Consider the following 15,201-nt stretch of genomic DNA (forward strand, 5'->3'; position numbering starts at 1 on the left):
CGTAGTACACCTTCTCGTTCTCAGGCTAATCTCTGCCCCACAATTCTGTAGTGTATAGGGAAGCAGCAGGGAAAGAACATGGGCTTGGGAGTCAGAGGACCTGGGTTCTAATCCCACCTCTGCCAGTTAATTGCCTGGAGAGTGACCTAGGGCAAGTCACTTAACTTTTCTGTGTTCCCATTTCTTCACCCGTAAAATGGGGATTCAAGGTCTGCTCTCCCTCCTAGGCTGTGGGACAGGGACTGTGAAAAACCTGACTAACCTGTATCTAGAACAGTGCTCGACACATAGTAAGTGCTTAACAAATACAATACTTATATTAGTCTGAAGGTGACATTCACCTCTCCAACTTTACAACTTTTCCTCCCGAGCCACATGCCCATCTGAAGTTAGCAACTCCAGGGTTGTCCAAGTTTTGCCTTAGTCTGGAGAGGGGACGGGCCTGTGCATGAAATACATTTATTGCAAACCATCTTACACAAAAATAGGTTCTCTAGGCCATTCACATGCAAATTAAAGTCAGAAAGCACACACTACAATGCAGATAAATTATACAAATGACCTACACACCTGCCACACCGCGTGAAATCATTACATCTTCTAGAACTGCTTGCCCACGCAAGGCCGCCAGGAGGGAGGAGTGGCTGACAGGAGATCTTAAGATCCAGATGTATTGTTGCTGCCGAACCTCTGATTTACACTGTGCAGCAAGTGTTTGGGGAGGCAATTCCATGAGCTGGCTAGTATCTCCTTAAAGCAAATCACTGCTTCGAGGCAGAGCCTGAGATGGAGGAAGGAAGGAGGAGAAAAGCAGCACATTAATATTTGAAAGCCCATTGCTGTCACTGATTAAAAAGCAGGGGCACAAGGGAACTTCTAGCTTCTCCCCGTTTTGGTAGAACTGCCAGCCAGAGTCTGATTCAAACTTAAGTGGTAATGATTCTTTTGTAAACACTGCAGCCTTCCGGGTTGTCAACCTAAGGCAGCAATCAAGGAGGACCCAGCGGTGGCTGAGAGGGCCCCTGAGACCAGGGCCGACCCCAGAGTTTATGCTATGGTCACACGGGCAGGGAGGTTTGGGAAGGACAGCAGTGTTACCTGGCCCCTGCTTTTTGGTTGCTGGGACAGTGCTCTGGCCCACAGCTGCTGCTCCATAGCAAAATCACCAAACCCGCTTCCCAATACCCAACGTAACTCAAGCCTTCTGTTAAGGTACTCTCCTCCTTAAAGCTGCTGCTGCTCTAGGGAAGGCTCAGCCTCTCAGCTTACCTTACGAGAGACTTGGGTTGTAGTGAGAAGACCAGAATTTCGTTACTATGAGCCTGAGAGAGAGACGAACAGATTTTTAATCTCAGTGGCTGAAAGGCGATTTTAAAAGGCAACAAAGAACCCGCTTAAACAAGACAAAATACAGCACACACTCCCAACTAGTTAGAACCTGTGAGAGATTTAACATAGCTCTGGTGATCCAATCTCCCTGCATCCCCTCCCCAGCTCCCTTGAAAGGTGGGAAAAAAAAGCACCGATGTTAAATTTTCGCCATGTCGCCCTAAGGCTGAGGCACCCAGGGCCTGCTGGCAAATACATCTGCCTCCTTTGGGCAGGCCCCAAATTGGAACTTCTGCCTATTCTGTGGCCTCTGGCATCAGAGCCATGTGTGCTTAGAGTGTAAGGCTGCTGTCCCACAGATTGCCCTTTTTAACAGGGGGGAAGAAAAAAGCCCAACCGAGTTCTACTTACTGCTTTGTGATGGGCAAGTAAGTTGTTGGCACATCCACCAAAGACAATCACTTCTCCCTCTTCGCTCGCACAAGCCGTGTGCCATAACCTGTCCAGGAACAGAAAGATTTGCATTTGCCACGTTCGAGTTCAGAAAGTCACATCACACTTGCCATCTGAGGTAATGAACAGGGTTGTCCGCTCGCTACTGTCCACCTAGGGTGGTAACTCAAATTGCATCAGCCGCAGGTTTTTCCAGGATAAAGGGGTTTGTTCAAAGCGAGGGCCCAGTAAGCAGAGATCTAGGTAATAAATCTCGAGTTGAAATGATACAGAAAGGACGTTACATAAAGATTCTTCATTGCACTTTCCAGGACACATCTCTATCTCATAATGACACGGGTCAGGATCTTCCTGAAACTTTTAGAAAATGTGCCATACATTAAATTGCCCTGGGCTGTTGAGATGACACTGAGTTCTTCTGTCTTCATATTGAAAACAAAGAATGCTAAAAGACAGTTTTTAACCAGACTATAGCTTACTAGATCTTCCCCTATGCTGCACTTCAACATACATAGTAACTCTGAAGAGATTATACCTGGGTTTTTCAGTATAGTTGTGCTCAAACTGTATCCACTCATTCTTACTGATGCAATAAATCCAGGCATCACCTAGCACAAAAAAAAAACAAAACTTTCAGATCAACCCCTTCCCAGTTTAACCCAATTCTACATGGCTCCAATCTCTACCCTGTCCAGCCAGTGGTGTGTGTGGGTGTGTGTGCGGAGTTGGCAAGGAAGTGACGCTATCTGAGTATCCCCTGGGAATTGTTCTTTTTGCTGCTGGTCTAGGAAGGAACTCTGACCCCCAGCTCCTAGGAGCTCCTGCTCCTCCAAACCTTGGCTTGGGAGCAGAAGAGCTAGGAGTCATCCCCCCGGGCAACATGGCCTTTGGGGGAGCTGGAAGTGGGACTGGCATTCCTCCCCTGTCCTCAGGCTTCAGCCGCCCTGCTGGGATGGAGGAATGGACAGTGTTGCTCACGTGAGACCAGGGTCAGTTCACACATACACTGAGCTGTCTTTGCTCAGCAGGATACGAGCCCTATTTCCAAGTCAATGTGCCGACTGTTGCTTGTCTGCCTGCAGCAGCGGGGTCTGGCACCAATGGTCCTCTGCCACCGGTGTCCCTCCAGGGCTGCCTTGGGGTCTGCTGGCCACGGATGAGGCCGATTGTATGTCTCCCTCTCTCACTTGGGAAGCCATTCCCAATAGTCAAGGATGGGAAGTTACTTACTTAGTGGTTGTTTATCAGTGGTAAACCCTCCAAAGAGAAAAAGATGATCTGAGGAAACTGGTGTTAAAGAATGCCAGGATCGACCAACTGGACAAATGCCTTGGGGAATTCTGAAAAAGAAAGAGGGGAGAAGGCTTTACTTTCTTACTTGGAACGGGGCTCTCCCTCGCCATTACCCAGAGGCTCCCAGCTGGGTCTACAGTGTTATCGCAGGAATGGAGCTCCCAGGGACTGCAATTTGCCAGTGGAACAATAAGTTCTCGACAATCATGGCTCTGGCCCGTGAAGCCGGACACTCAAGCCCCGCTCGATGAGGAAGGGAAGTTACAGCCACCTGGTACCACCTGGGTGATGGCTGTTGGAGAAAATAACCCTCCAGACAGTCAGTACAATGATCCCTCACAACCAAAGCTGTAGGCTCATAGTACTAGATCGATCCAGTTGTTTGTTCTGGGGACTCATATTTAAGAAAGGTAAAGGCATCTCAGTGCCCAAAAGGGTCTGGCATTTGTTATTAAACTGTCTGTTGTTTCCCATGTGTTTCTTGGCCCCCAAACAATTAGTAATTATTCATACCAAAAGTTATGCCAGACTTAAAAATAAGGTGTCAACTTTTCACTGTGAGTGTGGGGGTAAGGGAGCATAGATTTCAGCGAGGTGAGGGAGAGACTGGGAAAAACAGGCCTCAAAGAGGAAACAGGCCAGAGAGACAGGGCTCAAAAGAGGCTTGGAATGAGTGAGGCGGGGAGTTCAGCTCAAACAGCTGTGAGGGTGAGCCTGTCCTCCCCAATCCCTGTTAAGTGGGCACTGGTTTCCTTTTTTTCTTTAAATGGTATTTGTTTAGTGCTTCCAATGTGCCAGGCACTGTACTAAGGGCTGGGGTAGATACAAGCTAATCGGACTGGACATGTCCCATATGCTGCTCAGTTTGAATCCCCATTTTACAGATGTGGTAAATGAAGCACCGAGAAGTTAAGTTACTTGTCCAAGGTCACTCAGCAGACAAAGCGGCAGACCTGGGATTAGAACCCACGTCCTTCTGACTCCCAGGCCTGTGCTGTACCCACTAGGCCACGCTGCTTTTAGAATGAATACATTTCATGTGAGAATAGGAAAACGGCACACTACGAAGTGCTTTGTTTCCTTTGAACACATTTTTCTAAAATACATTTAAAATACATTTTAAAAGTTACCTACAATTCATTCCACTCCCACGTGTCCAGATTAAGATAATGAAGATCATTCATTCTTGAGTCCTGAAAGACAGCAAAAAAGCCAACCGTTACAGCAAGTAAAAAATGAAGAACTACACCCAGGAAGCACTTTCTTATACTTACACGATATCTGCCTCCAAACACATAGCCTTTATTTCCTACAGTAGCACAGGCGTGAGCAGCTCGAGGGGAAGGAGATTTACCCTGTCAGGAAGACACATTGACAGCAAAGTTATTTGGAGTAGCGGTCAGAGAATGGCAGCCCCTGGGTGGGAAAAGTAACAATGATAAAAAATAAACAGGAAAAACAGACGAGGAACAGAGGAAGAAAAATACAGAAGCTACCCTGACTTGCTTAGAGATTCGCAGACAAGTGCTCTCCTGGGGTAAAGTGAGGAGGAGGTAAGGGAATGTGTGGAAAGTAAAATGAGATCATGGCATCCGCTCCCCGCCCTCAAAATAGGACAAAATGCTTGAAAACAACACAAATCCAGTCAGCAAAGAAAAAGGGAAAGAATTATATGGGAAAACGACTTCAAGATGACAAAGAACAGACGAAGGGGCAAGGATAAAGAAACTGGAAAGTCTACTGAATTTGTGCAAAGGGCAGGTATTTCCACTGCAGATTATGATTAAGAAAATCCACCAATGTGGCCAGCAGCTGTTTCCTCCACCCACGTCTGTTAACTTTACAGGAACAGGGCTTCAGCTTGGGCTTTCTGCCATACTCACAGTAGTTATAGGCTGGCTCCAGGTAAATGTCTCTGTATCCAGAACGTGAACGTGATCATTCCACCCTCTTGGAAGGCCTGAGTTCTAAATAAGCAAATATTAACATTTAGCAGAGCTTGTTGTTTTGGTCTCCAAACAATGCAGCTGGGTGTACTGCTCTGTCCAGCCTGGCTCAGCAACCCCCCTGTCCCAGCTCTGAGATGCCAAGAGATTTGGCTGTGGCTAATTGGACATTTAGAATTGGGGGTTGGGGGGGGAGGGAGGAAAAAGAGGGGGAGGAGGAGTTAGCTACTGCTCATACAATGGGACACCTGTGGCTGTTGGGAATCTGGGCCCCAGAAATCCCTAGAAACTACATATGTACCTTGCAAACTCCTCAGCCCCAGTCTGGCCTTAGTCTTGAGCAAAGACATCCGGAGGCTGCTGAGCCCAGCCCAAACCCAGCTGGACTCTTGGGAGGCCGGCTCAGATTCATAATCTACAAACATCTCACCACTTTATAATGACTTCGGATTACATTTCCTCCCGACGGAATTTATGTGCTGTTTTGAAAACCATTTGTATGCATTTACTTTTTGACTCCAACTATACTTCTAGCACTTGCGCTTTTCATTTTATTGCACGTTTTTCCCCATGTCTCCCACTAACTTGTGCTTGAGGGCAAGGATCACGTCCCTTCATATAACTTCTCCCTAGCCCTTGTTACAGTGCTCTGCATAAAGTAGGTTTTCAATTAATACCAGCAATTACCAGGACAGGGGTTTACAGAATTACATAATTAATGTGTAGCTTAGTGGACTTCTTAACACAAATGTGAGGGCAAGTTAGGATTAAAAGGTAGCATACACATAGAAGAGTATACTAAATGAAAGGTCACGACATAGCATCAATATTGAGGGACTGATTTTGAGCATAACATATCATGGTACAATTGAAACAATGAATGTAATTCTCTCTCACGCCGGCCCTTCACCCACATCCTGCCTCTGACCTGGAGCTTCCTTTCCCTTCGTATTCGACTGACGATCACTCTCCCCACCTTCAAAGCCTTATTACAATCACACTTCCTCCAAGAGGCCTTTCCCAACTAAGCCCTCATTTTCTGTTCTCCCATTCCCTTCTGTTGCTCTTGCCCTTGGATATAAATCCTTTATTCATCCCACCCTCTGTCCCCTAGCACTATGTAACATACCCGTAATTTATTTATTTAATAATGTCACCTCCTCTAGTCCTTGTGGGCAGGGAATGCATCCGTCAACTTGGTTATACTGTACTCTCCCAAGCTCTTAGTACAGGACTCTGCACACAGTAGGTACTTATTAAACACCACTAATCGACTGGTTGAGATTACTTACCCAAAAAGAGGTTTCATCAAATTCAAAGGTTCCTAGTTGTTTATCTTCAGGGAAATACCCATAACCTCCAAAAAATATTAACCTATTTAACAGAAATCAAGACATTAATCCTACTACAACAATGTTCCAGATTTAAGGCAACCTTAACTTTAAGGCAGCCCCATTAGATCCGATGCTTCAGATTGAAAATGTCCCTCCTCCTTTCTCCATGTGTGTCACTTGTCTCAGTCATCTCTCCACCCCTTTCGTTTCCCTTGATTCTCTGACATCCTCTCCCCTTTTCAGGACAGTCCAGCTTGAGGTGTCATTAGCTGAGAGAGAGTTAAGGAAAGGCAGGGAGAGGGAGAGAAAGAAAGAGAAAGAGTGAGCAGGGTGCAGAGAGGGAGAGAGTAGGGGCAAAGAGGGAGAAAGGAGAGAAACATGTGCCAGAAAATGAGGAGAAAATGGAGAAAAGAGGGAGACAGAGATTGAGAGGCATGTGGACACATAGAGGCAAAAAAAGCCAACACCATCCTCTTTTTGCTTTTTCTCCTGCACTGAAGATCTCCCGGTGCAGAGGACCACCCCTTCTTCTGGCATGGAGCCAGAGAAGGGAGGGAGGAGAAAGTGAAATGCCTCTGCTCTCACCACACAATTCCTAAAGGGTATTTGTATGTTATTGCTTACAACATTGTCGTTAGAAAATGAGGTTGTATTTTTTAGTCCAAAAAGTCACCCTATACACCCTGGCCTTGAACGCAGAAAACTTGAGTCCCTTAAGATGTCACAAGAGAGGCTGACAATGACCAACATCACTTAGATGGATGGTAATATGAACTCAGTTTCTTTTTCTACATAAAATTTAGTACATTCCCAAGATCTTACAGAAGTCTTATGAAGGGGTTCCGTTATTCGATCGTTATTGTAATTTTTATACTGCAGAGAAACAGCATAGCCCAGTGGAAACAGCACAGGACCGGGAAGCAGGAGACCTAGAGCCTAATCCCAGCTCTGCAACTTTGCCAGCTGGGTGTCCTTGGGCAAGCCTCACTATTCTAATCTGTAAAATGGGGATTTAATACCCGTTCTCCCTTCCTTACGTGGAACGGAGATTGTGCCTAATCTGACTGCATCTGCACCGGCACTCAGTGCGATGTTTAGCACCTAAATTCTTAATACCATACTTATCCGTACCGTCACATGAGATGTTACAAAGATCACAAAATTTTCCATTTTACCCATATAGCCCATGTGCACATAAAGGGCTTAGCACTACTCACTTGTTTTTATATACCCAGACACCAAGTTTGTCCTTTGAAGAAGGGGGAATTCCTTGGCATTCAACCCTTACCCACTGCAGCACTTTGTCCGTAGATCTTGAGTTCAGCATGTAGAACTGCCCAAGAAATGATCATGTTTAGTTGTGTTTGTTTTCATTAAAGTGAAAGTTCAACATTAGGCCTTTGGGTTAATCATTCGATGAATTTTTCACTTCTTTATTCCGGCTTCTACCAGCTTAATGACCTTCTGTTCCCTTCCCAAATGCTCGCCGCTGAGAAAACCTCTTAAAGTCATTCATTAGAAGCCCTAACGTGAATTGGCTTCATTTCCTTCCTCTAATAAAAACCACAGAAAAATACAATTTGCGATTCAACCTTTGGGAGTTGCCAAATCCTACGGCTTTTTTCCTCTACCTCTAGAAGGGCCTTTGTTTACTCTCCATTCAACCTCGCAGTCCCTCTTCTGGCGGTGTTACATCCAAACAAACTATTTCGACCATCCTCTCACTAGTCTCCCTGCTGCTGGCCTCCTTCTCTGAAACAGTATCAAAAGGGGTTACTATTTATTTCCCTTTCCCTGGAGACTTAGATTCAGTCCCAACTCCTCACTCCTCTCCACTCATCTCTCTTCACTACCTCAAAATCAACTTGGTTCCCATTACACCCTTCTGCCACTCTTGATTCCAGGCTTTCCTCCACAACCACTGACCCCTTTCCTAGCTAATCATCTGAAATGGATCCATTAACATTCCCTACCCTGAGAGGAAGAGAGGCCATGCAATCTCAAGTCAACCAATAGAGGAAAACACAGAGTTATCAATATTTCTGCATTTTTTCCAATGTCTCTGCAACATGTTCTTAGGCAGTCAACCAATAATTGCCTATGTGACATTTTCCAGCAGGCTTGCCTAAACCATTTCAAAATGAAGCAGGGGAAGAAATAGGATCCAGTACCTTTAGGTTTCCTGATAGGAACTGGACAAATCGGATGACCCAAACCTAGACCCATGCCTTGGCTTCTAAAGTGGGTCAAAATTCAGTGTTGATGAGGAAGAACTGACCTTATTTGTATTGCCTCTTGCATGGTGTCCTCCAAATAAATAAAGCACCCGATCTACACAAACTGCACAGCTTCCTGACATGGAGGGAGGAACATCCCCTTCAGTGTTATTTTTCTTCCTGAGGAAAAATGTTTGCAAAGTGTAAATACCTTTCCCATAACAAACAATGCAAGTACCCATACCCCTCAAATTTTCCTCCCTACCTAGGGAAAAGAATGCCCACTCTGATCTCATCATTCATTTGATGATGTTAAGCAGCATATCGTTTCTGGCATTTTATTTTAAATGATGCAAAGGGAGCAGATAACCATCTTCTCTTCTTTGGCTTTTGATTTAGCCAAGGTCGGGGACAGTTTGTAGTAAAAATCAGAAATTCTATTCTACATATGGAATGCTCCTCCCTTGAGACCCTGGACAGCGGAGCTATGCACAACGAGGAAGTGTGTACCACACACCTGTGGCCTTGTATCCACAAGTGTGAAAATCCTCTGGCAAAGTGAACCCTGTTGAAGGTGCAACAGAAACCACAAGCAGCCACCAAACTCCCTTCTGCTGGGGGAACACGGCTAGAACTGCAAACACTTGGAAAGCCACAGGCAGTACCCGCTCAGATTTTAATTTCATTTCCAAACGGCTCTGCAACTCGGGTGTGGGCAGGAACCGTGTCTTTTACCACTAATGTAGCCAACTATACAACTGTATGTTAAAAGAAAGGGCACACGCTAAATTCAACCCGTTTAAATGAATGTTCCTGAAATGAATTTACTCAAACAAATTAACGTGGGTTAAAAGTCCAGAAATTGAGACAAACCTAAAGGAGTCAGGTGAAAAGCAAGAATTTTAATTAAAATGTCCCAACACTGCTCTACTGCAACATCACTGTGACACTTAAACAGGGGAAAATTTTTTGGAAGGGAAAGAAGGGGCTGTATTTTGTTTAAAAACTTATCTGTGAAGTTGATTAATACTTCTAGATTTGAAACATTCTACAGACTTTCTTCCACTATCAATTCAAGGTGGTAGTCCAATTAAAACAGCATTTAAATAACTAGATCCGAATACCCTGTGCTAAGAAGATAATTTCTTCAATTTAAATTATCACCTATAAGCACTCCAAGAGATCTTCATATTCTATTCGTACATCCAGAGATCCTCACCTTCTAGTACGCACTACCATGCCTAATGACATCTCAGTTTTGGTAGTCAAGAAACTGAAACAGAAATCTCTACGAAGTTATCCTAAGCTGCTTCCGAAGAACCACGGGAATGTACAGAAATGCCAACTGTGTTTTCTGACATATATAATTACACAAAAACCATACTGTCAGTTCAATATGACGTTTAACAAAGTGATTTTGTTCTTTAAAAGAACATCTAAATTTTTATTTTCCTCCAAGAAAATTTTTGGTTACCATCTTCCAGTCTCCATGTTGTAGATCCATATTTCATCTCGAGGCAGATAAAAGTCATAAAATCCTCTAACTTGAGCATTCTAAAGAGAGAGACCAAAAAGGCATAATTAATAGTAATAATGATGGTATCTGTTAAGTGCTTACTATGTGCCAAGCACGGTACTAAGCCCCGGGACAGATACAAAATAATCAGGCCAGACACGGTGCCTGTCCCACATGGGGCTAGCAGTCTGAGGGGGAAGACAACTACATATTTAATCCCCAGATAAGAAAACATAATTAGATGCTTTCATTTAAAGTGGCTTTGATATTTTAAATTGGCTACTACACGAGGTTTGAAAATACAAATCAAACATACCTGAGTTTTCCCCAAAAGAGATTGTTTAAAAAACCAACCTCCTTATTTTAACAGGTTACTGGGCTTTTGTAAATTAGGGCCCCACTTCCTCGCGCATCTTAGGGAAGGAAGGAGAGGCTAGTTTGGTCTTTCTTCAGCATCAGGCCTAAAATTTTATGCTGCAATTGTGCTCTGAGCATTTTCACTGCAGAGCAAATTCATGTCCTGGAACCTGAATCCAGTGAAAGGAGGGTTTGATGGCTGAGATTTCTACAGACCATACGATACGGGAAGGTGAGGTTCAGGGCTGGACCCTCCCTCTACAATGCTCAGAAACCCTTTTTCTCTTCTACTTACTCTTCTGCCCTTCCTCCTCCAATATCTGCTTAAAGTAATTGGACACGATACTTCCACCTTCACTTCTTACTTTGGGACACCGACAGTACCACAGCAGCAAATGTCCAACAACTGATACCCACGCTCACGTCTTTCTCGCGCTTGGACCTGTATCCTTTATTCGTCCCACCCTCAGCCCCACGGCACCTACGTGTGTTATCGGTAATTGATTTAAATTAATACCTGTCTCCCCCTCACGACTAAGGAACGTGTCTACCAACTCTGTGCCGAACTCTCCCAAGTGCTTAGTACAGTACACTGCACACGGTAAGTGCTCAATAAATACCACCGATCGCCTGACGCTCCAAAATTCTGAACAAAGAAACTCCTGGGCAAAATCCTGCAGAGAAGGGGCCGCCGTGGACAAAATATTCAGTTCTATACATAGGATGACAGGTCCTCCCCTTGGCCCCAGTGGGATATGGACTTTGCCACACGGCTCTCCTCCCCATTCTGCTCTTCGCTGGCCCTTTTACCAGTCTGTGGACCACACTGTTGGGGGTTCAAAAGGAAAAGGTATAGGAACTGATTCAGAGAAAGAGACAAATGAGCTCATTTAAAATGAGGGGAATCTGTACGGCAGGATATCAGCAGCTGCAATGGAGTCGGGCAGAGGTGTACTTGGAAAAGTCCAATACCTTTGGCCTTTCCCACCCCCTTGCCTCCTTGCAAGGTCCAACCTCTGGCCCACGTCCTACCGCTGTCTGGGGATGCCCTCCCTCCTCACCTCCGCCAAATTAACTCTCTTCCCCTCTTTAAAGCCCTACTGAGCGCTCACCTCCTCCAAGAGGCCTTCCCAGACTGAGCTTCCCCTTTCCCCTCTGCTCCCGCTTCACCTCCTCTCAGCTAAGCCCCCTTTCCCTCTGCTCCTCCCCCCTCGGCACTTTGCTCATTTCTATATACCTTTATTACCCTATTTATTTTGCTAATGAGCTGTCCATCCCCTTGATTCTAGTCATCGTGATTCACTTGGCCTTGTTCTTTGTCCGTCTGCCTCCCCCGATTAGACTGTGACTGGGCAGGGATTGTCTCTGAGGCCGCATTGTCCATTCCAAGCGCTTAGTACGGTGCTCTGCACACGGTAAGCGCTCAATAAATACTACTGAATGAACCTTATTCCCCTTATGCAGCCCTTCGGGGCTAAAAAAAGGTGCAGCCCAGCGCACACTGGGCTCTGCCCTGTGGTCCTTGGGCCGGGGCCAGGTCCAGTCGGCTCTGGATGGGAGTGCCGGGCATTTACGGCCGATTCCACGGTGGGAGAGGGAGGGAAAATCCGGGATTGCCGTGCATTTGGGGCAGGCATTCCCACCTCTGGAGCCCGGGCCCAGCCTGGGCTCTGACCTCGGGGGTGGGGTGGGGGGGGAGGAGGGCGATCCATTCGCCGATCTCCTGTGCACCTGTTCCCGAGTCCCGGACCGAGGGGGGCTTGGACGTCCTTTTCCTCGTCCCTCCGGGCTCTCGAAGGGAATGCCGACCGGGAGACATTGGGGGAGTGTGTGTGTGTGTGTGTGTGTGTTGGGAATGGGAAGGACCGGCTCCGAAAGGGAACGGGTGGGGCGTTCGAAAGCTTGACCCCGACCCACCGTCCTTCCCCACCGAAACGGGGGTCGGCGCCCCCTCCCCCTCTCCGTAGGTGTGTGTGGGGTTGGGGCAAGTGGGTGTCGCCGCACGGACCTTGTATCCGCCCCAGACGAACATGCGGCGGCCGTCGCTGACGGCTACGTGTCCGCTGCGCTCCGCGGGACTGGCCGGCTCCAGCGGCTCCGAGCTCTCATCGGCCGGACCCGCCAGCTCCTCCTCCGCCTGCAGCTCCTCGTTGCCATCAGCCATTTTGGTGCAGCGCTGCGGTGGGGGCGGAGGGGAGAGGAGTCGGGGGGGGGGGGGGAGGGGGAGTCGCCCCCTTCCTCCGGGCTCGCGCCCCTCCCGGCCCCCTCCCCCACACGCCGCCCCTCAGACGATGGGGGCGGGGGGGAGGGCGGCACGAGGACACGGACCGCACGGCCGTGAGGCGGCCCGGGTCTCCTTACCTAGTCCGGGCCGCGCCTCCAGCGGGAGCGGGAGCGGGAGCGGGAGCGGGTCCGGCCCCCGCCGGGCTCAGCGGGCGGCCCCCGGCACGGCTCCGTGTCGGCCGGTGCCGCCGGCTCCCGTCAGGCCGGCCAGCTCGCCCCCTTGTTTACCCGGACGCCGGGAAAGCCTGCCTCTCCGCCCGGAAAAGCCCGACGACCGACGCGCTCTTCAGCGCCCCCCAGCGCCCAGCTCCACCTCAGCCGGCCCCGCGCCTGCGCGCTCCTTTCCAACTCAGCCGGCCCCGTGCCTGCGCCCCCCCTTCTCCCCCTCAATCTGCCCCGCGCGTGCGCCCCTCCTTCTCCCCCTCAATCTGCCCCGCGCGTGCGCCCCCCCTTCTCCCCCTCAATCTGCCCCGCGCGTGCGCCCCTCCTTCTCCCCCTCAATCTGCCCCGCGCGTGCGCCCCCCCTTCTCCCCACTCAGTCTTCCCCGCGCGTGCGCGCTCCCTTCTCCCTCAGCCGGCCCCGCGCGTGCGCTCCCCTTCTCCCCCTCAGTCTTCCCCGCGCGTGCGCGCCCCCTTCTCCCCACTCAGTCTTCCCCGCGCGTGCGCGCTCCTTTCCAACTCAGCCGGCCCCGCGCGTGCGCGCTCCCTTCCAACTCAGCCGGCCCCGCGCGCGCCCCCACCCCTCGCTGGAGGTACCTGTGGGCGCAGGCGCACTCCCTCCACCCATTCTCACCTCTCCTTGCGACGGCCTGTCAGGCTGGGCCTAGGGAGCCTCCCTCCGCAACCCTCTCCCCTCCTTTGAGGGCAACACCGAAACGTTAAAAGTTGTGAAGAAAGATGCCCACCTTTTCTTCCTTCTTTCCTTCCCCGGACAGTGGTCATTCCGGATCCTTGCTGCCTGTCCTTCCCGCCCCCCCCAGCCTTCTTTTTAATAATGCTATTTGTTCAGTGTTTACTATGTGCCAAGCACTGGGCTTTCGCCCACCCTGGAGACGGGAAACCCCAGGCAGCCCCCTAGGGTGCCTAATAATAGCTGTGGTGTTCGTTAGGCATTTACTATGTGCTAAGCACTAGGGTAGAGGGTAGACAATCGTAATAATGGTGATGGTATTTGTTAAGCGTGGCTCAGTGGAAAGAGCCCGGGCTTGGGAGTCAGAGGTCAGGGGTTCTAATCCCGGCTCTGCCACTGTCAGCTGTGTGACTTTGGGCAAGTCACTTAACTTCTCGGTGCCTCAGTTACCTCATCTGTAAAATGGGGATTGACTGTGAGCCTCACATGGGAAAACCTGATTACCCTGTATCTCCCCAGTGCTTAGAACAGTGCTCGTCACCTAGTAAGCACTTAACATACCAACATTATTATTATTAAGTGTTGACTTTGTAATAATAATGCTGGTATTTGTTAAGCATTTACTAGGTGCCAAGCACTGTTCTAAGCGCTGGTAGATATCAGTTAACTAGGTCATCCCACCTGGGGCTCACAGTCTTAGTCTCCGTTTTGCAGATGAGGTCACTGCGGCACAGAGAAATTAAAGGATTTGCCCTAAGTCACACAGCTGAAAAGTGGTGGTCAGCATTAAAACCCACGACCTCTGACTCCCAAGCCTGCACTCTTTCCCCTAAGCCGTGCTGCTTCTGATAGCAGATCATCATGTCAGATGAAGTCCCCGTCTCACCTGGGGCTCCCAATCTATCCAGGAGGGAAAACAGCTCTTCAATTTCCCTTTCGTAGATGAGGAATAAGGTACAAGAAAATTCAGTGATTTGCCCAGGGTCGCACAGCAAGCAAATAGCTGAGCTGGGATTGGAACAAAGATCCTCTGACTCCCAGGCCAGCCTTCTTTCCCCTAGGCCAAGCTTTACACCTGGCTGGTGCTCAATAAATAACTGGCGCAGAGATTACACCCTTTCTCACTGACCTTTGCTGCCTCCCCATAAACTCCAGGACTCCCACTTTCCAAGTTCCGCCTAGAGGACGAGAACCAGTGTGCCCTACTGGAAAGGGTATGGGCCTTTGAGTCACAGGATCTGGGTTCTAATTCTGGCTCAGCCCCTTGTCTGCTGTGTGACCTAGGGCAAGTCATTTAACTTGTCCGTGCCTCATCTGTACCTAGCCTTAATCTGTAAAGCGGGGATTAAGACTGTGAGCCCTCCGTGGGACAGGGACTGGGTGTCCACTCTATGGCTTTGGATGGTGCCTGGCCCACAGTAAGCACTTAACAAATACCATAAAAAAGAAGGGAAACATGTGCTAAACACCTCTAATGCAACTGATCTGAATCTCCCTCGAGGTGGCAAGGTTCCGGAAGTTGCCACTCTCCCATTATCCTCTCTAGGGACAGTGACAGCAGGCAGGGGGGAGATAAGTGGGTGGGTAGGTGTGTTTGTACACAGCTGTGCCCTCTAGTTAGTTA

At 48.6% G+C, this 15,201-nt stretch overlaps 1 protein-coding gene across 2 annotated transcripts; it reads right to left on the reverse strand.

The window, feature by feature from the left end:
- Nucleotides 1–441: 441 nt before the first annotated feature.
- KLHDC2 (kelch domain containing 2) lies at nucleotides 442–13,047 on the reverse strand. 2 transcript variants are annotated; one of them, XM_001514054.6, is made up of 14 exons: nucleotides 12,806–13,047; nucleotides 12,453–12,620; nucleotides 10,046–10,125; nucleotides 8,634–8,751; nucleotides 7,573–7,688; nucleotides 6,314–6,395; nucleotides 4,959–5,042; nucleotides 4,350–4,430; nucleotides 4,210–4,268; nucleotides 3,013–3,122; nucleotides 2,318–2,390; nucleotides 1,741–1,828; nucleotides 1,270–1,322; nucleotides 442–781 (listed from the first exon to the last, which is right to left on the reverse strand). In XM_001514054.6, the coding sequence occupies exons 2-14, from the start codon at nucleotides 12,606–12,608 to the stop codon at nucleotides 658–660; spliced, it is 1,224 nt and encodes a 407-aa protein (XP_001514104.1). In that variant the 5' UTR covers nucleotides 12,609–12,620; nucleotides 12,806–13,047; the 3' UTR covers nucleotides 442–657. The 2 variants fall into 2 exon arrangements, with proteins under 2 accessions (XP_001514104.1, XP_007661165.1); XM_007662975.4 differs by lacking the exon at nucleotides 12,453–12,620 and having other exon boundaries at nucleotides 12,806–13,042.
- Between the last annotated feature and the right edge of the window lie 2,154 nt (nucleotides 13,048–15,201).

Source organism: Ornithorhynchus anatinus, chromosome 14, assembly GCF_004115215.2.
Source record: "Ornithorhynchus anatinus isolate Pmale09 chromosome 14, mOrnAna1.pri.v4, whole genome shotgun sequence".
Classification (NCBI taxonomy): Eukaryota; Metazoa; Chordata; class Mammalia; order Monotremata; family Ornithorhynchidae; genus Ornithorhynchus; species Ornithorhynchus anatinus.

What these genes read in the sequence shown, in the direction of transcription:
- KLHDC2 (XM_001514054.6), bottom strand. Translation starts at nt 12,608, where the DNA reads ATGGCTGATGGCAACGAGGAGCTGCAGGCGGAGGAGGAGCTGGCGGGT. An exon ending in CAAGAGGCAATACAAATAAG is followed by an intron (nt 7,689 to 8,633) that starts GTCAGTTCTTCC and finishes TTTCTTGGGCAG; the next exon opens with TTCTACATGCTGAACTCAAG. An exon ending in CAACCCAAGTCTCTCGTAAG is followed by an intron (nt 782 to 1,269) that starts GTAAGCTGAGAG and finishes CCTCCATCTCAG; the next exon opens with GCTCTGCCTCGAAGCAGTGA.